The sequence below is a fragment of the Piliocolobus tephrosceles genome, chromosome 21 (assembly GCF_002776525.5).
Source record: "Piliocolobus tephrosceles isolate RC106 chromosome 21, ASM277652v3, whole genome shotgun sequence".
In the NCBI taxonomy this organism is placed as follows: Eukaryota; Metazoa; Chordata; class Mammalia; order Primates; family Cercopithecidae; genus Piliocolobus; species Piliocolobus tephrosceles.
Window position 1 is genome coordinate 27,256,045 of NC_045454.1, and position 22,677 is coordinate 27,278,721.

Below are 22,677 nucleotides of genomic sequence, written 5' to 3' on the forward strand. Positions count from 1 at the left end.
TTAAATGTCTTATCTAAAAAAATTATTAAACAACTAAATATTGTTATTAAATGTGATTGGTTAAAAAAAAAAGAAGCAACAACAACAAAAAGGACTCTTCAGAATAATATAAATGCAGACAGAATTAAAGAGTAAGAGTACAGGATTAAAAAAAAGATAGGTAAAGATAAATCAATATTGACCACACGAAACAATTAAATACTGTGTTGTGGTGTTTAAAACAAGAAGAATTAAAATGCATGGGAGCAATCATGCAAGAGGTGAGCTGGATAAATGACTATATGCTACGATCTCTAGAGACACCAGAGACTTGCTTAGTGAAAAGGAATTGTAAAAAAAAAAAAAAAAAAAAAAAAATACTATAAATACATATTATATTTAGTACTAAAGCATATTGAAAGTATAGTATAAAAGTAGTAAAAAATAATGTATCACAAACAAGTTAATAGGAGGAAATAATAATAAAAAATGTTTGATCCAAAGGAAGGAAAAAAAAAAAAAAGCAGAGAAAAAAGAGCATAAAAGTAGGTCAATTAGAACTACAATGGGATACCATCTGACACTCCAGTCATGAGGATGGCCCTTACAGAAAACAAAAACAGCAAATGCCAAAAGTTGCCCAGTATGTGGACTGGAACCCTTGTGAATTTGTCTGGGAATGTGAAATGATACAGTCACCTGGGAAAGCAGTGTGGCAGTTCCTTAAAAAGTAAACATAGAATTACCATATGATCCAGAAATTCCACCTCTGAGCATACCCAAAAGAATCGAAAGCAGCCAGGTGCAGTGGCTCACGCCTGTAATCCCAGCACTTTGGGAGGCCGAGGTGGTTGGATCACCTGAGGTGAGGAGTTCAAGACCAGCCTGATCAATATGGCGAAACCCCGTCTCTACCAAACACAAAAATTTAGCCGGGGGTGGTGGTGCATGCCTGTAATCTCAGCTACTTGGCAGGCTGAGGCAGGAGACTCACTTGAACCTGAGAGACAGAGGCTGCAGTGAGCCAAGATTGTGCCACTGCACTCCAGCCTGGGCAATAAGAGTGAAACTCCATCTCAAAAAAAAAGAAAGCAGATACTTAAACAAAACACCCATGTTCACAGCAGCATTACTCAACATCACCAAAAGGCAGAGGCAACCCAAGTATCCATGGATGCTAAAATAAACAAAAATGTGTAATACACTTTATAATACATTCTATAATACTACAGAATTTTATTCAGCCTTAAAAAGGAAGAAATTCTGGTATGTGCTACAACATGGACGAAACTTGAGACATTACGGTAAGTAAAATAACCCAGTCACAAAAGGACAAATACTGTATGATTCCACATAAAGGTACCTAGAGTAGGCCAGGCGCGGTGGCTCATGCCTGTAATCCCAGCACTTTGGAAGGCCGAGGTGGGCGGCTCACAAGGTCAGGAGATCGAGATCAGCCAGACCAACATGGTGAAACCCTGTCTCTACTAAAAAATACAACAAAAATTAGCCGGGCATGGTGTCGGGCGCCTGTAGTCCCAGCTACTCAGGAGGCTGAGGCAGGAGAAAGGCATGAACCCGGGAGGCAGAGCTTGTACTGAGCCGAGAGCACACCACTGCACTCCAGCTTGAGCGACAGAGTGAGACTCTATCTCAAAAAAAAAGGTACCTAGAGTAATCAAATTCACAGAAACAAAAAGTATAATACAATGGTGGTGGCCAGATCGGGAAGGGGAAGAATTTAGTTATTGTTTAAGGGACAGAGTTTCAGTTTTGCAAGATTAAAAAAAAAAAAAGGCCTGGAGATGGATGGTAATTATGGTTGATCAACAACATGAATATACCCAATGCCACTGAACTGTACTTTTAAAAATGATTAAAATGAGCAGCACTCTTGAGAGGCCAAGGCAGGAAGACCGCATGAGGCCAGGAGTTCAAGACCACCCTGGGCAACATAGTGAGTCCCTGTCTCTACAAAAAGAAAAATTTTTTTAATTAGCCAGGCACGATGGCACGCACCTGTAGTCCCAGCTACTCAGGAGACTGAGGCAGGAGGATCACTTACTTGAGCTCAGGAGTTCAAGGTTGCAGTGAGCTACGACCATGCCACTGCACTCCAGCCTGGTGACAAAGCAAGATGCAGTCTCTTAAAATAAAATTATTAAAATGGTAAATTTTGTTATATTTTACTACAATTTTTTTAGATAAAAAATAAATACAATGTAAGTCTAATAGAAAGGTGATAAAATTAAATATATCAGGAATCCTACTACATATAATGGCTTAAAATACTCTAAATAAAAGGAAAAGACATCCAGACTGAATATTAAAACCACAACAATATGCTGTTTATGAGACACACTTTGAACCCAAAAGACTGAAGTTAAAAGATTTTTTATTTTAAAGATAGACAAAACAAATTTAGTTGGTGTGACCATACTATTATCCAACAAAGGAGACGTGAAAGCAAGTAGCATTACTAGGAGATAAAAATATCTCAGAATGGTGAAAAGGTCAACTGACCAGGAAGTTATTACAATTATAAGTATACAATGAATAACACAGCTATAAAATATGTAAAGCAAAGGTTAAAAAAAAGAGAGGAAAAATAAATCTACAATCCTAGTGAATATTAATACATATCTCAATAACTGATAGACTTAGCAGACAAAAAAATTAACAAGGACATAAAATACTGGAACATATCCAAGCAGCCTGAGCTAACAGATATATACTGAACCCAAAAACTGCAGGATTAACATTTTTTTCCAAGTAAATTATGAAAAATTTACCAAGAAAAAAAAAATTAGGTCAAAAGGCAAGACTTAAATTTCAATTATGCAGAATGTGTACCCTGACTCCACCAGAGAAACAGAAAAATAAGTAGAAAATAATGTTTGAAAAGGAACGTATTTCCAATCTATGGGTCGATGAGCAAATCACAATAGAAATTAGAAAATATTTTTAAATGCCTTCTAAGGAAAATGACATACAAAATGTGTGGAGTACCTAAGGCAATGATTAGAGAAAAATTTAAAGCTCAAAATGTGTATTTTATAATAAAGAAAGGTTAATATTAATAACCTCAACCATCATCTCAAAGGGCTAGAAAAATTACAGCCAAAGGAAAATCTTAAACAGAAAAAAAAAGAGAAGAAATCAATAAAGTAGAAAGCAGACTTAGAAAAGAGGAAAAAAGGGCCGGGTGCAGTGGCTCACGTCTGTAATCCCAGCACTTTGGGAGGCCGAGACGGGTGGATCACGAGGTCAGGAGATCGAGACCATCCTGGCTAACACGGTGAAACCCCGTCTCTACTAAAAATACAAAAAATTAGCCAGGTGTGGTGGCGGGCACCTGTAGTCCCAGCTACTCGGGAGGCTGAGGCAGGAGAATAGCGTGAACCCGGGAGGCAGAGCTTGCAGTGAGCCAAGATCGCACTGCTGCACTCCAGCCTGGGCAACAGAGCCAGACTCCATCTCAAAAAAAAAAAAAAAAAAAGAAAAGAGGGAAATAAGAAGAAAAATCAAGGGAGGAAAAAACCCACAAATTAAAAATTACAGTAATTAAAAAGAGGACATTACCACCAAATCTGATAATAAAAAGATAACAGGAAATGGTAACTCAGAGGGACAATAAGCTTAAAAACTTAGAAAGGACAATTCCTTGAAAATCACTTTTTCTAAAACGATACAACTAGAAACAGAAAATCTGCATAGTCTTTGAACCTTCAAAGAAACTGAGGTAGTATATTAAAATCTCCATACAAAATGTCCAAGAAAAACACTGGGCCCAGACAGCTTTGTTGATGAACTGTTCCAAACATTTAAGTTAGAAACAGTACCAGCCAGGCACAGTGGCTGACTAGCCTGCAGTCCATCACTTTGGGAGGCCAAGGCAGATGGATAGCTTGAGCCCAGAAGTTCAAGACCAGCCTGGGCAACACGGTGAGACTCTGTATCTACAAAAAATACAGAAAAATTAGCCAGGCATGGTGGTGCATTCCTGTAGTCCCAGCTACTCAGGGAGACGGAGGTGAGAGGATCATCTGAGTCTGGGAGTTCCAGGCTGCAGTGAGCCAGGATTGGACACTGCACTCCAGCCTGGATGAGAGAGCGAGATTCTGTTTCAAAAAAACAAAAACAGAACATACACACAAAAACCAGTAACAATAGTATACAAATTCTTTTATAGGATATACAAAAACGGGAGCTGTTTCATGAGGCCAGCCTAATTCTGAAGCCAAATCCTCACAAGGACATTATAAGAAAAGAAAATCATAGGTTTAAAATAGTGTTAATCTTTTTTTTTTTTGAGACCAAGTCTCACTTGCCCAGGCTGGGGTGCAGTGGCGCGATCTCAACTCACTGCAACCTCCACCTCCCGGGTTCAAGCAATTCTCATGCCTCAACCTTCCGAGTGGCTGGGATTACAGGCCCCCACCACCACACCCGGCTTATTTTTGTATTTTTTGTAGAGATGGGGTTTCACCATGTTAGCCAGGTTGATCTCAAACCCCTGACCTCAGGTGATCCGCCCACCTCAGCTTCCCAAAGTGCTGGTATTACTGGTGTGAGCCACAGCACCCGGCTGGTAGATTAGTCAAAAAAAAGAGAAAAGAATTACAGAATTTTGCCTCATGTAACAGAACAAAATACCTTAATAAATTATCAAATTTAATCTAGCAATATATAACAAGGTAAAGACATCCTACACAAATGGGTTTGCTGCAGGAATGCAATGGCATTTGAGTATTTTTAAAGAAAGTAATTTACCATATTGTTATCTCAAGAAACATATAAAATACATTTGATAAACTTCAGCATCTACTCTTGATAAAATTAGCAACAAGAGAAAATGTCCTTATTTTCATAAAGAGTAGCTACAAAAAGCCAACTGCAAACATCTGTATGGTGAAATACTTAAAATTGCCCTCCTGGTATGTAAAGCCCAATGTCCTAACTTTTATTTTACATTACATTAAAGGTCCTAGCCCATACATTAGGGCAAAAAACAAAACAACCATAAAAAAATCTTAAGAACTGGAATGAATACAACTGTCAGTATTTACAAACAACATGCCTGTATGTAACTACACAGATACTATCAGAATGTATAGGCAAGTAATTAGAATTCAAATAAATTTAGGCCAGGCATGGTGGCTCAAATCTGTAATCCCAGCACTTCGGGAAGCAGACGCGGGTGGATCACTTGAGGCCTCGAGTTCGAGACCAGTCTAGCCAACATAGCAAACCCATCTCTATTTTTTAAACGACAACAAAAAAACAAATTTGGAACCAAGTCAATATGTAAAAATCAAGTATGTTACCAGCAAAAAAAAAAAAAAGAATAGTAAGTAAATTACAAAAGGCAATAAAAAATAGTATCTAGAAATAAATCTAACACATGAAGATTTGTATACTTTTAAAAGCTAATACTGAAAAGTTATAGAAGTAAATTGATATACAATGCTCACAGATTTTAAAACTTAATATTGTAAACATCTTAATTATCTTCAAACTGATCTTTAGATCCAGTGCACTCCAAGTAAAACTCCACTAATGTTAGTTTTTGAGTATTAGAAAGTTGATCCTAAAATATATACAAAAAAGCAAAGGGTCAGAATAGTAACGACAACCTTGAAGAACAAAGTGCTATAGGAATTTTATTTTATTTTATTTTATTTTTTTTTTGAGGCGGAGTCTCGCTCTGTCGCCCGGGCTGGAGTGCAGTGGCCGGTTCTCAGCTCACTGCAAGCTCCGCCTCCCGGGTTTACGCCATTCTCCTGCCTCAGCCTCCCGAATAGCTGGGACTACAGGCGCCCGCCACCTCGCCCGGCTAGTTTTTGTATTTTTAGTAGAGACGGGGTTTCACCGTGTTAGCCAGGATGGTCTCGATCTCCTGACCTCATGATCCGCCCGTCTCAGCCTCCCAAAGTGCTGGGATTACAGGCTTGAGCCACCGCGCCCGGCCAGGAATTTTAATAGTAAGAGTGTGATACTGGTGCAATTATAGGCAAATAATCCAATGGAACCGAACAGAGAAACAGAGCTACACACACATAATCACATAATGTATAAAACAGACAACATACTCCATAAGGATTGCTCTGGCTGCTAAAAGAAAACTTAACCCACTTTGAAGGAAGATAACATCATCCAGAATCTCTAGGATTTTTCGTCACAACATCGGGCATCCAGTTCAAAATTGCAAGGTACAAGGCAATCTATAAAAACAGAAGCAGCCGTAAAGAAACCAAGAGGAAAGAATAAAAGCAGACCTTCATTTGACTGACATATTGCATTTATAAAATATAATAGACTTTATGATTAATACATTCATGAAAATAGAAGAAAAGTTACAGATGTCAACAGAAACTTGGAATCCATTTTAAAATATCAAAACATAAATTGTATATCCAAAAGAATTATAAGCAGGAAAATGACAAAATGATATAATCCAATTTGCATTCTTAAAAAGACTACTCTGGGCCAGGCACCATGGCTCACACCTATACGAGACAGGTGGATCACCTGAGGTCAGGAGTTCGAGACCAGCCTGACCAACATGGTAAAACCTCATCTCTACTAAAAATAAAAAAAATTAGCTGGGCGTGGCGGCAGGCACCTGTAATCCCAGCTACATGAGAGGCTGAGGCAGGAGACTCGCTTGAACCCGGGAGGCAGAGGCTGAAATGAGCCAAGACCACTCCACTGCACTCCAGCCTGGGCAACAAGAGTGAAACTCCATCTCAAAAAAAAAAAAAAAAAAAAAAAGACTACTCTGGAAAATAAATAGAAAAGGAACAAAAGTGGAACTGCCAAACTGCCAAGACCAGCCAAGAATTACTGCCTCTTTTGTAAGAAATGATACCTGGGCCGGGCACGGTGGCTCACGCCTGTAATCCCAGCACTTTGGGGGGCCAAGGAGGGCGTATCACCTGAGGTCAAGAGTTTGAGACCTGCCTGGCCAACATGGTGAAATACCATCTCAACTAAAAATATAAAAATTAGCTGGGCATGGTCGTGGGTGCCTGTTAATCCCAGCTGCTTGGGAGGCTGAGGCAGGAAAATCACTTGAACCCGGGAAGAAAAAATAAAAAAAAAAGAAAAGAAAAAAACGGTAACTGGGAAAATGGCAATGAAGATCACAGGAAATGGCCAATTCAAGGAATTCCTAGTTTTCGGATATAATATTCTTCTATTTCTCTTACATCTTTTTATTTCACATTGTAAATTAAATTAAAGGTAATAGTTCATTGAGAGGGTGGTTATAAACATGGATAAAGCTAAACAAATTTAGCCTTTGACTCAGTCATCCATCTCTAGGACTTTACCCTAAGTTACTTCACAAATGAGAAACAACATATGCATAAAGTGATTTACTGAGGCATTAGCTGTACTATCAAGAGACTGAAAAACACCAAATGCCCATCAATAAGACATCAGCTGAATATCTGATGACACAGACATAAAGCACTATGAAACCACAAAATATGATGAGGAGGCCGGGCACGGTGGTTCACGCCTGTAATCCCAGCACTTTGGGAGGCCGAGGTGGGCGGATCACGAGGTCAGGAGATGAGACTATCCTGGCTAACACCGTGAAACCCCATCTCTACTAAAAAATAAAAAATTAGCCAGGCTGAGGCAGGAGAATGGTATGAACCCAGAAGGCGGAGCTTGCAGTGAGCCGAGAATGCACCACTGCACTCCAGCCTGGGTGACAGAGCGAGACTCCATCTCAAAAAAAAGAAGAAAAAAAGATGAGGAATATCTCTATGAACCAGAGTAATTCCCAGGTTTATCATTTAATGAGATGAACATAAGGCAAAATATGCTACCTTTTATATAAGATAGCAGTATGGAGGGGAGACAAAGTGAACACATGTAAGTATTTTTAAAGAAGAAACACAGGAAGAACAGGTCAAAAGTGAATGTAAATGGTTATCTAGGGAGGGTGTGCTGGCTCACACCCGTAATCCTAGCACTTTGAGAGGCTGAGGCGGGTAGATCACCTGAGGTCAGGAGTTTGAAACCACCCTGGCGAACACGGTGAAACTCCATTTCTACTAAAAATATTTTCAAAATTAGCCAGGCATGGTGGTGGGTGCCTGTAATTCCAACTACTTGGGAGGCTGAGGCAGGAGAATTGTTTGAACCTGGGATGTGGAGGTTGCAGTGAGCCGAGACCGCGCCACTGCACTCCAGCCTGGGCAACAAAAGCGAAACTCCGTCTCAAAAAAAAAAAAGGTTATCTATAGGGGTAGGTAAGAGCAAGAATGGGAATGAATCAGAATTACCTCAAGTAGGGATAACTTTTGATTTAGTTGTGATTTTTGAACCATGTAAATATTTTCATGTATGCATAAAATGCAATTAAGTGAAAAAGATAAAAAAGCAAATACTAAGATTCAATATAAATAAAAATCCAAGGTATAACTGCACAGAAAAAAATAATTCAAGTGACTTTTGAGATCAGTATCCTAACTGTACACCCCAAAAGCATTAATCATACAAAAGCCAATGAAACTGCAAAGACATTTTGAACTTTACTTCACAAGTTTGCCATTGGCAGTAGTATTAACGTATTCATTCTGAAGCTATTTTGTATATATTGTAGGATACAGCAAATGAATAAATACAGATGTTGAGAACCAAGGTTTTCACTATGAAAGAAGGGGAGATTCAAATATAGACTGGGGAAAATTTAAGAACCTTGTGGTAATGGATTTGAATTCAAAGTATCAGGGTATACAGGCAGGTCCATTGAACCCAGTTTTTTGTTTTTTGTTTTTTGTTTTTTTTTAGTTTCTTTCTTGAGTAGTTCTAACTATTTGCAAGGATTAATATTTCATGACTTTTATCCTCTTAGAGGCCTTCCAAGGAATCAAAAGAAAATTTTCCTATGAAGAAAAAAAAAACTCATTTTATTCTGCAATTACCATATGGGTACAGTGTCTTTGTAAGTCTAAGATACACTACAGGATCCTAGTGATTATGTTTTTCCTGCATCTAGCCATTTCATCATAACCTTAGTAATTATTTTATGATCAACTATTCCTAACTATGCTCTTAAAAAAAAAAAAAAAAACCAATAAGAAAATGATAAAATGGAAGAATCACGGAAGCACCTAGAAGGATGATGCAATCAACAATAAAACATATCATCCTTCCGTTTTCTTACTGCATTGCCTAGGGTACTGCATCATCTTTCAAGAAAGTATAAACGATAACAGACACCATCTTTGTAGTCTGCTTTTCGCTTTCAATAAACACAGTTGAGAATTCAGATTTTTTTTACTTTCTGCCTATCATGGAAAGAGGAAAAAAGTGATGAAAAGATACTTCACAATTAAATGAATCAGATTATGAATATAAAGAGCTAGTAGCACTCTTGACCAATGAAGTCCAGTAATTTTTTTTTTTTTTTTGATAATGGGAATCTTTATCAGCACAGACCAAGACAACAGCCAATAGCCAAATGTGACTAATGAGCACTTGAGATGTGGCCATTGTAACCAAAAAACTGAATTTTTATTTTACTTAATTTTAATTAATTTGAATTTTAAATTTAAGATAATAGCCACATGTGGTTAATGGCTACCACATTGGATAGCGCAGAAAGACACTCATGATGATGGTGAAATGAGCGCACAAATTAAATCTCAGATCATGAGCCTTCAGATGAAAATATCCTAGATGAATTTTCTCAAAATCAACAATCAATGAATACACAGAAATTAACTCAAAATGGATCAATGACCTAAATATAAGAGCTAAAATCATGAAATCCCTAGAAGGAAACATAGGTATAAATCTTCAAGACCTTGTATCTGGCAATGGATTCTTAGGTATGACACCAAAAACAAAAGCAACAAAATGTATAGTCATAAATGACTAGGGGTTTGGGAGGGGAGAATGAAAGCGTTATTGCTTAATGGGTACAGTTTCTGTTTGGGGTGCTGAAAAAGTTTTAGAAAGAATAGTGATGGTTACCTAATAGTGAATGTAATCAATGTCACTGAAAAGTATACACATAAGAATTGTTATATGGCAAATTTTATTAAATATATTTAGTTTACCACAATAAAACAAGATTGCTAGAATAAAAGGTCCCTAAATTCTATGTCCTCTTCTACTCCTGCAAGTTTTTTAACTTCTTGAGGTCAGAGGCTAGGAGAAAAAAAGCCCTGAAGACACCAGAAATAGGTTCTGAAAGCAGCGATTCTGTAATGGTTTATCTTTGTATCGTTGTAAGCCCTAGAAGAGACCATGCCAATGGAGGAAGAAAATACATGCATCTAAACTTAGTGAACATTAAAAAAGGGTTGAACTGATAAGAACGAGGAAAAATAAAGACTCCATGAGTGAACACTATACTTGTAAGAACAAAAAGCAAATAGGATATTCCTATCCAGTCAGTCATTCAACAGGAAGGACTTCATGATATAGTAATTTGCAACAAGAACCTGGATAATCCCATTGTTCTAAGAGGACATGTGGCAGTATTCTTAAATCTCTTATAATCTGTGTGCATCAAGATTTGCTTAATATAAAGAGAATTGCTGTGTTTAAATTCTGATTAAACTTTCCAATAAAATTGTTTTTCACTATCCCTTATTCTTAGACCTGTCGATTATTTGCAAAAATTACTTAAAAATATAAACAGTAAACCGCATCCACTGGCCCTAGATGGTAAACGGTGATGACTGCTTGTTCTGGTATACTGAAGGTTAATATATTTCCTTCGTACTATCTGCTTGATGCAGTAACACCCCAGCAGCAATCAGCACTACTTGTCTCCGTATCTCGGTTTCTAAGCATTTCTTATTTTATAAGGCTCTTGGAAGAAATAGTCAATTTCAGGACTAAGGCAAACTACAAGGCAAGCCTGGAACATCCTGCGCCAGAAAGCAAAGTAATGATCAAATAATGAAAAACGAACGCACAGGCCAGGCACAGTGGCTCATGCCTGTAATCCCAGCACTTTGGGAGGCCGAGGCAGGTGGATCACCTGAGGTCAGGAGTTCAAGACCAGCCTGGCCAACATGGTGAAACCTCGTCTCTACTAGAAATACAAAAAAGTAGCCTGGCGTGGTGGCAGGGGCCTGTAATTCCAGCTACTTGGGAGGCTGAGGCAGGAGAGTCACTTGAACCCAGGAGGCAGAGGTTGCAGTGAGCCAAGATCATGCCACCGTACTCCAGCCTAGGCAACAAGAGCAAAACTCCATCTCAAAAAAGAATGCATGCTTGAGCCAGCTTTAAGGGGCTCCCATTGGCCAAATTTAAAACAATTTGAACATCAAAAGGAATGACAGAAATCACATCACTCTCAATTTGAAACAACAAAAAAATGAGTTTACTGTAAAACTAAAGGAGCAGGGCCTCTAGAGTTCCTGTTCATCGGAAAACATAAACTAATAAATACATCGTTAGAAAATCACTAATTAGCAAACACCAATATAACTGATTTAGGCAAGGATCATCCATGGCAATAGGCTTTTGAGGAACAGGATATTTACACTGTCTTCAAGTACTATACCATTTAAAGGGACCTTTATGATGGAGAGACCCAGCACCTTAAACTAGTGGCTAGCAACACTAATAATGGGACAAAATGACATTATGTGTCTCCTGATGTGACGCAATGAAAAGTCATCATCATCTATGTAATCAGGCGTACGCATGTGTGTGTGTGTGTGTGTGTGTGTGTGTGTGTGTGTTTCAGAGACGGGACCTTACCACTATGTTGCCCAGACTGGACTCCACCTCTAGGGCTCAAGCAATCCTCCTGCCTCAGCCTTCGGAGCTTTCAGAGTAACTGGGACTACAGGCATGTGCCACCAACCAGCTATCTATGTAACATTCTTCCCAAAAATGTTTGTTTCTTCATGATTACATTCATCAGACATCTCCAAATGGTGGGACATTCTACAAGAAAACTGATCTAACGCTTCAAAAATGCCAATTTCATAAAGACAGAAGGTGGCGGGGAGTAATTTTAGATGAAAGAAGATTAAGGAGATAAGAGAGCCAAATGCCATGGTAATCTTTGGCTCTTGCATTGAAAGAAAGTTATAAAGGACATTTTTAGAAAAACTGAGAAAATGTGCATATGGTACATGTCAATGTTAATTTCTTGAGTGTGAAAAAAGATATGGTTATGTAGAAGAATGACCTTGATGTAAAATGATATGTGCTTCAGCATTACTGATGTGGTGATGTCTGCAATTCACTTCTGAATGGTTCCACAGAGGGAAAGGGGGAAAAAAAAAAAAAGAATACATACAGAGTAAAGCAAATGGGACAAAATGTTAATTGATTACTCTAAACAGTGTTCATCATATTGTTCTTTCACCTTTCCTGTAGTTTTATAATTTTTCAAATAAACAGTTGTAGTGTAGTTTAAGGGTGAAAAACTGCATATGGCAGGCTAAAAAGATTGAGACTTATCAATGTAGAGATTAAGGCAAGTGACACAAGCTAAAAGGTTTTTAAACTCAAAATGAAAACAACAGGTGGAAAAACAAAATCAAGCAGTTATGGCCAAATCACAAATTCCACGCACCTTCTTCCCCCTTTCCCTCCAGCGTTTTGGGTCCATTACATCTTTCTTTCCAATCTAGAGAAGCTTAACACAATGAAAATGGGTTTTTTCCTCCTTGAAATACTGTTTTATGTTTATTGACAACTTCCGAAGGACTAAAATCAAAGTTGTCTCTTCTTACGGCACATTACCGGCACAATACTAAGTGCCAACAACAACAACAAGAAGTTTATCTAAAATAAAATATAACTTACAAGTAATGAGTTCTGAAAACTCACCCACCTACAAAATGGAATTGTGCCTCTGGTTATACAAGCCAACATATTCTTACAACTATGCCTTTCTTAAAAAATAAGTAACTCCAACATTAGAAAGAACAAATATACTCTTTTCAATAAATTACCTATAATTAATAAATTTAGAAAAAGCATTTCTAAAATTCAACACCCACTCATAAAAACTCATAGCAAATTTGGAATATAAGGAAATTTCCTTAATCTGATAAAAGCAAATACAAAAATTACTCACAGTAAATATCACACTTAATGGTAAATGTTTAAAAGTTGACCCCTGATGCCCACTACTACCGCTTGAGCTGGCCAGTATCAGAAGCAAGAAAAAGGAACAGCATACGGACTGGAAAGGATAAAATAAAGGCAAACTTGAGGAACCACAACTAAAACTACATTACCATGTACCAGGTATCAAGATAACTTACAAAGTCATAACGATTTAGACAGTGTAGGTTTGCTGCAAGAATAGACAAGCCAATAGAACGGTCAAGAAACTGATCCACTTACACAGTCACCTGATTTATGACAAAGATGACAATGCAGTGGAGACATGACACTCTTTCCAATAAATACTGATGGGGCAACTAGGTATCCACACAGTAAAAAATGAAACTTGACCTCAATTCCCCCCATATACAAAGCCAATTCCAGGTAGAATGTAGATTTTCAACGTGAAAAGCAAAGCAATAAAGCTTCTATTAGACAATATAAGAGGATATCTTCAGAAGAGTAGTAAGAAAGACCTCTTAAAAACAAGACAAAAAACACTAACCATGAAGGAAACAATTGTTAAAATTAAGAATGTCTGTTCGTCAAAGGACAGACACCATTGTAAGTGCTCCAAGTCAAGCCACAGATCAGGTAAGAAACTTACAATATGTAACTGGAAAGGCAGTCACTACTATGAATCAATTAGAATATAACTAACATCCCAATAGAAAATAGTTAAGAGACGAGCAGGTATTTCACAAAAACAAAACACAAAAATCCAAGTAGCCAACAAACATTTGGAAAGGTCATCAACCTCATTACTCATCACTAGATAGGCCAGCAAATATGAAAAGACACATGGTGGTAAAGACTGAAGTAGGGAGAACTTCAGTTCACTGCTAGCAAGTGGTAAACTGGTATAACCACGTTAGAAAAGCATTGTAAGTGGAACTGAAAACACAAAGGCACCATGAGAAAGTTCCAGGAAAAACTAGAAACAAACTGTTCATCTGAAAAATAAACATTATTAATGAAAATCCTAAGTTTGGATCTGTAAACATCGATCACAATGCATGGCACACAGAGTTGCTCCCTACAAAGTAATTCCATCCGTCCATTTCTTCACATATGTATGACAAATGGATATAATTTAAGATCAGCCTCAAAACACATTCCAATGGTTTCCCATCTCACAAATACAAAAACCAAAACTCTTACAATGATCTGGTACCGCTCTCATACTGGTTAGAAAGCTCTTCTCCAAAATACCCTCCATATATTCACACAGGTCACTCCCTACTTATTTCAAGTTTCTGCTCAAATGGAACCTAACTGAGAAGCCCTCTCTGATGGCTTACAGAAGACACCATCCCTGCACTCACATCCCACATTCTCTACAGTCCTCTTACCTTCCTGTTTTTCTACTTAGCCTTACCTACCAAACACCCAAGGTAAGGCTATGTAACTGCAGGCCTTCACCCCTAGAGTGTAACCATGAAAGTAAGGACTTTCTGTATTTTGTTCATTACTGCACACTCAGCAGAACATGCCTGGTATGTAGTAGATACTCATTAAATATTTGTTGCATAAATTCTATGGCATGGATTCTAGGCTTAGAAAGAATAGTTGTTATATGGCCTACGTGGCTGACAGTTCCTTAAACTATGTGCAGTTTAGTTTATCATAAGAAATGAAAATCCTCCATTAAGTTAAATTAGCTGTTCTGCTTTATAAAAAATTTAAAATATTTACTCTTAATGCATTTAATTCCCCAAGGCTCTATATCAGGAAATATAAGCTATTCCAAAATTCCAAGTGAGAATTACATGAGGCACTCAATTACAAATATATTATCCTAATGAATTTTCTAATCTTACTATTATCCTGCAAATAAGCCTATAAAAATGATACTGGATATACCACTTTTTAAAATATTACAATAAAATCTCGGTAGTTCTGCTAACAAAAGCTAATAGTATCTAGAGATATAAAATACAGATATCTCAGAAACATCACCTTAGCCAAGAAACCAAAATTTCAACATAATGCAATTCTTAGAATCAGATTTAACAAGATCTTAGTACAAGGAAACCTCCCTGAACAGCCCAAGACACTCCACAACAGTCCTAGACCACACATTTTATGGCATAGGTCACAGTCTAGACAGGTTAAGCTTCCATTTTTCCAACAAATATTTTACTGTTGTTAGTAAAAACGATTTGGTTAAAAGAAAGAAAAAAAAAGGATGATCTGAATTTCTCTCCTCTCCCTGTATCTTGTAACAAATGAAGATTAAATAAAACCTTTGAGGGCGGAAAAAAGGGAATCAACTGGAAGATGGTTGTTTGAATAAATTATATATATCAGCTCTGAGGTAACCAAGAAATAAACCTGCCTAATTGGCGTTCAAACCAGCTAAGAGCCGCTTTTCAGGCTCAGAAAGTGTTTTGCAATTAAAATAACATTCCAATTTTCGTTAAAATTAAAATAAGTTTTATCAATAGCTTTTCTTGGAAAAAAAAATCACATCCAATTCTACAAACTTTTAGGTAAAATAATAAAATTGTGTACTTTAAAAACAACAGTGTTTTCCTATATAAAATGTGTAAATACTTATATAAACATAACTGGAACCACCCTATACATACTGGCCTAGTTTTCAATGCCTACATAATAGCTCCTGATTCATTTAACCAATCCCCTAATGTCAGACTTTTAGTTTTTCTCATTATTATAAACAAAGCTGCAGGGAATGTTTCTCACGTTTTTCTGCTAGATCAAAATAGAAACCAACCGAAGTTTTAACTAAAACAAATTGTTTTGGAAATGTTTCACCATTGACTCTATAAGTGAAAGCAATGTTAAAATATTTGATCCTAACCACTGACTACAGATGTTGTCAGAGGTCGTGGCTTGTTCATGCCCCTTGTCTGTCCTCTTCCTCAGTTTGCCAATTTTTTGTCCTTTTTATTCCATGTTCCAGAGAATATACAATAAAAAAACAGAGAGAGGGTAAAACTTGTTATACTCCTTAGCTCAATTTGGAAAAAAAGAAAGAACAAAACTAATGAGCAACATTTAAGCCACATTACCTACCAGCCCCTCTCAATCAAGACTCCCAGAGAAGATTATGCCCTAAGCCTAAGGCACCCACTGTATGTAAGGAACTCATTTCTCTCTCTGCATCTAGAGCCAACTAGGTAGGTACCCTCCCAGGGGAAACTGAAAACAGTCATTCAAATCATTTTCTGCAGAGTTTAACTCTGTCTCACAAAACCCATGTAGGGAAAGGCCAAGAGCTTAAAAGCATTTTTGATTCAACTTACATAAAGGAATACTAAGTGCCACATATAAAACTACTATGACATTTTCCCCTTCTACACTCAGGATGTCACTACGCTTCTACTTTACTAGAACTCACTGTACTCCCACAACTGGGCTGGCTTTAAAGCCTAAATAAAGTGCTTCACAAAAAATTTTCACTGCCGATTTACTGGGTAGTTTTCCTGTACGACACTATAATTACAGTGCAACTATCTAATCAGTTTATTTTGTGGCCTTGAGGGTCTCCTGTCCACTGAGGCAGATGCTTCTATTAAATAAAGATAGATTAAATACTTACACGCTTTTTCCTGAACTGGGGATAATTTTACATACCCGTGATAGATATACACGTGCTTATTTTGTGTGCCAAATTAACATTAACACAACAAAGAAAAATAATTTGGTAGCACAGTGTCCACAGAAAACAGTCATTCAGTTTGCCACAAGACTGTAACTGAAAAAGCAGTTACTCTCTCTTCCAATGTAACTCAACAAGATACCAGAAAGCTGTTCAGAGCACCCCAAAAAGTATCCTTTGCATTTCAGTCACACTAACATCAGAATAAAACTAAGGATATCTTTTTAATACGCCAAACTGTAGAAAATGTATCAGGTCAGCATTATGCACATATTATACACTGAGGTGAAATTACCCCACTGCAGCAGAGGAAAGGCAACAGAAACACCATCCTCTGAGGGTCTGCGTCACATTCTCTGAAAGAATAAAAAATGCCAAGTTTTGGCAAAAGGAGTAAGATTTCATAAGGGGCTGATTTTTCTTTCTTCTTTTTCTTTCTCTTTTAAAAAAAAAACACATTAATGTCTTATAATTTAAAGAGGCCAAACTAGTTAAGTTAAATATATGTGTGTGTGTGTGTGTGTGTGTGTATATTTTTTTTTTTTCTTAGGACAGGGTCTCACTCTGTCGCCCAGGGTGAAGTGCAGTGCCATGACCATGGCCAATTGCAGCCTCAAACTCCTGGGCTCAAGTGATTCTCCCACCTCAGTCTCCCAAGTACATGGGACTACAGGCGTGCACCACCATGGCCTGGCTAATTTTTTGTATGTTTTTGTATAGACGGGGTCTCCCCATGTTGCCCAGGCTGGTCTCGAACTCCTTGGCTTCAAGCAATTCCACAACCTTGACATCCCAAGCAGCTGGGATTACAGGTTTGAGTCACCATGCTAGCCACTGGATTTTTAAACCTTCATCTTGAAAACAGGCTTCCAAACCTAACAGCTGCGTTATTGGAGAAAAATGGCTGAGAAACGGAAATCCAACCTATAAAATAAACCAATCAGAACAAAGAATGATTCTCGCAGTTGATCCCAACAGGTAGTTTCCAAGCAAACGAGTGTTTAAATTCTATTAAAACCCCCATCTAGTTGAAATGAGTATATTTTTGTATCTATGTAAACAGCCGTTCTTATACAGGAATGTTCAATTAAAAAGTTAAGAACTTTTAAACTGTTTATAGTGTTGAAGCAACTTCCTAACCCTTTATAATCCATGATGCTCTTCCATAAATGACATGAAATATTTTAAGCAAATTAAATACTGCTTTTCAAAGTAATAATTTCAAGACACTTGAGGGGACAGAATCAATCTGAAAGACCACAGAATCCACAGAAAAATCAGATTTAATAATAAAACTATTTCTTAAATTGGGAATTCTTCTTTATATCAAGTCCCACTAGGAAACACAAAATTTTGTACCCTCTTCACCAGTAGTTTAAAACTCATTTATTATACGATGAAATTAAAATTTGTAAAAATGAGCCGGGTTCAGTGACTCACGCCTATAATCCCAACACTTTGGGAAGTGAGGTGGTGGGGAGGCGAGGGGGAGGATCGCTTGAGGCCAGAAGTTCGAGATTAGCCTGGGCAACATAGTGAGACTCTGTCTCTCTTTTTTTAAATGTTTAAATGGCATTATATTGTTACAAATATTAAATAACCAAATATTGCACAGGAAGCATTATCATGACAAATGCAGTAAAACTTTTCCGTGCAATCAAATAAAGAGCAACAAACAGCATACATTTTAAGCAATGTTTAGGATATTACAAGCTACAAATATTAAGGCTAACGCTTCCGTTGACAGCGTGCTGCCCCCGCCCCCAAATTCCCACGCGCTGCCGCACGCCTTCAGCTCAGAAGCCCCCTTCCCTGGGCAGGCGAACAGGCTGTACACCCCTCACTCCGCTGCGAGGTCAAAGGGCTGCAGACAAAGACAACAGAAGCACGTGACAAAAGTTTTCCCCCGTTCCCTCCGGGGGCCCGGGCAGCTGGGCCTAGGCCACGCGGGGCAGCGGCCCGGAGCACAGGCAGGGGCGGCCCGCCGGGCTGAGGCGGAAGCGGCGCGGGGCTGCCAGTTACCTTTTCCTGCTCCTCGCGCAGACGCGCCACGTCCGGGGCGCGCAGCGGAACCGGGGCCGAGGCCGAGGCCGAGGCCGAAGAGGGCGAGGGCTCGGGGGGCGTCTCCAAGGTGGGCGCCTCCATGACGGGCCCGCGGGCCTCAGTGCGGCGAGTGAGTCCTGAACAAGCGCCTGCGCAGGCGGCGCGGTCGGCGGCTACCCAGCGCCCGCGCGCCCGCCTTCAGGCACCGCGCGCCCCGCGCCCAGGAGGCCGCGCCCGCCAACGCCGCCGCCGCCGCTACTCGCTTCCGCGCCACCCGCGGCCGCATCTCACACGCGCATGCCCCCGCCGCCGCCGCCCCGCAGCGGGCTCCCAGTAGCAGGCCGGCCGCCAGGTACGGAGACGCCTCTCCGGTGCGGGCCCAGCCAGGCGTCCTGTGGCGGCCGCGCCTCCTCCGCGCCTCCCCACAGGCCCCGCCCCACGCGGCACGCCGGAAGCAAGCGCGCCGGCCCCGCCCCCGACACGCCCAGTCTGCGCAGGCCCCGCCCCCGGGAGAGAGACGGGTGCGGACCGCGTGGCTGGGGCTGGAGGTGGTTGCCGCTGGGCTGCGTTTGTATCCCTCAGCAAGCTTACATTTTATACCGATATGTCTTTCTTTTTTTGAGATTAAGTATATGAAAGCACTAAATATAGGCTTTGGAACCTTAAAAATAAAAAAGCTTACGTTCTAGAGAAGCACCACGCCGAGGAAGCGCTCAGCCACAAGAGCCGCGTGTCGCCTTGAGTGACCCATCTCCCTCCCTGTTGTTTGGCGCTGCATCTGTATCTAGGAGCTTAATTCATGTACTAGAGCTGTTTCATAAGCACATTTAATTTTAGCAAATTCAACTCTTTTCTGTGCCTTTTTAGAGAGTTGAAATATACAATTATATTTTGCATATTCATTAATTACTGTACACATTATATTTTCTCATATAAATTAAGCTACTATACTAATTTTAATATGCTGCTATGAATGGACTAAGAAATATTCCAAGGATAACTTTGCCCCCACTTTTCTTTTTTCTTTTTTTTTTTTAAGAGACCAAGTCATGGTCCGTCGCCCAGGCTGAAGTGCAGTAGTACCGTCATTTCTCACTGCAGCCTCAAACTCCTAGACTCAAGCGATCTTCCCATCTCAGCCTCAGGAGTAGCTGGGACCACTGGCCCACACCAACACATCCTGTTAATTTTTCTATTTTTCGTAGAGGCGGGGTCTTGCTATGTTGCCCAAGCTGGTCTTGACATTAAGCGAGCCTCCTGTCTTGGCTTCCCTGAAGTGCTCGGATTAAAGGTGTGAGCCACCACGCCTGGCCGGTCCGATTATTTTAGAACTCCTGTGCCCACTTGCTCCTACAGCCCTTTGCACAGCCTCCTATTAACCTGACTGCGTGGAAGTGGCCTTGCCCTATGCTGCAGTCGCTAGCAGCAAAGATGGGTCCTGTTCGTTCCACATTATACAGACAGGTCTAGGCAGAGAGATGCCTGCAGAGTCACAACCTAGTGTGCCTGCTTGCTCTGCTTCTCTTCCCTCACTCCTGCCCAGCTCCAAAGTCCAGATCCACCCTTTTTTCCTTTCTATGGCTTCAAAGGAAGAAAGCAAGGACAACTTGGGAAAAGATAAATGTTCATTCCTGCACATTTTTCCTCACTGCACATCCAACCATCATCACCTCTGGAACAGCCAGAACTTGACCATTCTTACCACCTCCTCTACCACCACCATCCTCTCTCCATCCCTGGCCACCTCAGCAACCATTGATCTGGTCTTGCTGCCCCAACTCTTGTCCTTAGTAATGGAGATTGGCAGTTGCCCACCCCACTTCCCCTCATTTGGGGGCTCAACCCCAGACCACATAGTCCTGTGCCTGTAGGAAGCTGACCCACACCCCAGCTCCAGGCAAAGGGGGTGATGCATCTCCCTTGTAAGTAGTTGGTTCAAAAATGGGCGTGTGATGTCGTCCAAATAGAGATTTCCCGGAGGCTTCTGAGAAAGTTTTTGTTTTTTTGTTTTGTTTTGTTTTGTTCTGTTACCCAGGCTGAAGTGCAATGGTGCCATCTTGGCTCACTGCAACATCTGCCTCCTGGGTTCAAACGATTCTCCTGCCTCAGCCTCCCGAGTAGCTGGGACTACAGGCGTGCGCCAACACGCCTGGCTAATTTTTGTATTTTTAGTAGAAACAGGGTTTCACCATGTTGGCGAAGCTGGTCTCGAACTCCTAGCCTCAAGTGATCCACCCGCCTCGGCCTCCACAAAGTGCTGGGATTACAGGCATGAGCCACCATGCCCTGCCTGAGAAGATTCTCCTTCATTCTTCGAAAGTGCTCCCATAAGGAATCAGTCTATCCCCTTGGCCAGGAAGTGCAAATCAGGTAGCCCCGTGGGTATCAGACAGCCCCCCCACCAAGGCCACCTAGACACTCCAGTACTCAGAATGAAGTGCAATCTGCGGTCAGCAGAGCTGAGAACAGAACCCAAGTCCTTGACAACGTCACAGAACTTGATCCAGGGCTGAATCAACCAACTCTGAAGTCTGCATCACTTCTGAACTTCCCGTTTAAAAGGCCAGTAAATTTTCTGAATGACCAGGCCAATTTTCTATCACAAGCAGCCAAAGACATCTGATGCACACACCCCTAAACTATTCTCCAATCAGCAGCCTGGGTGAGCTTTTCAAAGGGGATCAGGTCATGTCAGTCTCCCTTCTTCGGCCCTCCATGGCTTCCCACAGCCACCAGAATCAAATCCAGACATCCTGCTAGATTTCGGCATCGTCGGACCCACCTTCCCCACCTCCAACCAAGCCCCCTACCACTCAGGCCAACCACAAAAATTTCTCTCTTCTTCAGACACTCCAGACTAGTTCCTGCCTCAGGGGCCTTTGCAGCTGCTGATTTCTCTATGCCTGCAATACTTCTCCCAGATCTTTCCATGGTTGCTTCCTTTCCATTACTCAGGCCTCAGTTCAAATAATAACAGGGCTTTCTTGAACTCCTGTCCACGAAAGCCCCTCCCCTCTCATCTAGGCACTCGCCCTCACCTCACTTTTTAAATTTTCTTTGTAGCACTTATCACACTTTCAAATGATCAGCTTTGGCCGGGCACAGTGGATCATGCCTGTAATCCCAGCATTTTGGGAGGTGGAGGCAGGCGGATCATTTGAGGCCAGGAGTTTGAGACCAGCCTGGCCAACATAGTGAAACCCCATCTCCATTAAAAATACAAAAATTAGCCAGCGTGGTGGCACACACCTGTAATCCCAGATACTCAGGAGGCTGAGGCAGGAGAATCACTTACATCTGGGAGGCAGAGGTTGCAGTGAGCAGAGATCATGCCAATGCACTCCTGCCTAGGCAACAGAATGAGACTCCGTTTCAAAAAAAAAAAAATTGGCCGGGTGCAGTGGCTCACGCCTGCAATCCCAGCACTTTGGGAAGCTGAGGCGGGCAAATCACCTCAGGTTGGGAGTTCGAGACCAGCCTGACCAACATGGAGAAACCCCATCTCTACTAAAAATACAAAATTAGCCGGGTGTGGTGGTGCATGCCTGTAATCCCAGCTACTGGGAAGGCTGAGGCAGGAGAATCACTTGAACCCTGGAGGTAGAGGTTGCGGTGAGCCGAGATCGTGCCATTGCACTCCAGCCTGGGCAACAATAGTGAAACTCCATCTCAGAAGAAAAAAAAAAAAAAAGTAGGTCAAGCACAGTGGCTCATGTCTGTAATCCCAGCACTTTGGGAGGCCGAGGTGGGTGGATCACGAGGTCAGGAGACTGAGATCATCCTGGCTAACATGGTGAAACCCCGTCTCTACTAAAAACACAAAAAATTAGCCGAGCGTGGTGGTGGGCACCTGTAATCCCAGCTACTTGGGAAGCTGACGCAGGAGAATGGCATGAACTCGGGAAGTGGAGCTCGCAGTGAGC

General features: G+C 40.6%; 1 protein-coding gene across 2 annotated transcripts in view; it reads right to left on the minus strand.

The window, feature by feature from the left end:
* The window catches only part of URI1 (URI1 prefoldin like chaperone), a 73,403-nt gene extending 54,212 nt beyond the window's left edge, over window positions 1–19,191 (minus strand). The window contains exon 1 of one of the 2 annotated variants that reach the window (XM_023229048.1): window positions 18,734–19,191. In XM_023229048.1, coding sequence (XP_023084816.1) covers window positions 18,734–18,856 — 123 coding nt within the window. In that variant the 5' untranslated portion in view covers window positions 18,857–19,191. The remainder of the gene's footprint in view (window positions 1–18,733) is intronic. The other variant, XM_023229050.3, reaches the window with a different exon arrangement.
* Window positions 19,192–22,677: the final 3,486 nt, after the last annotated feature.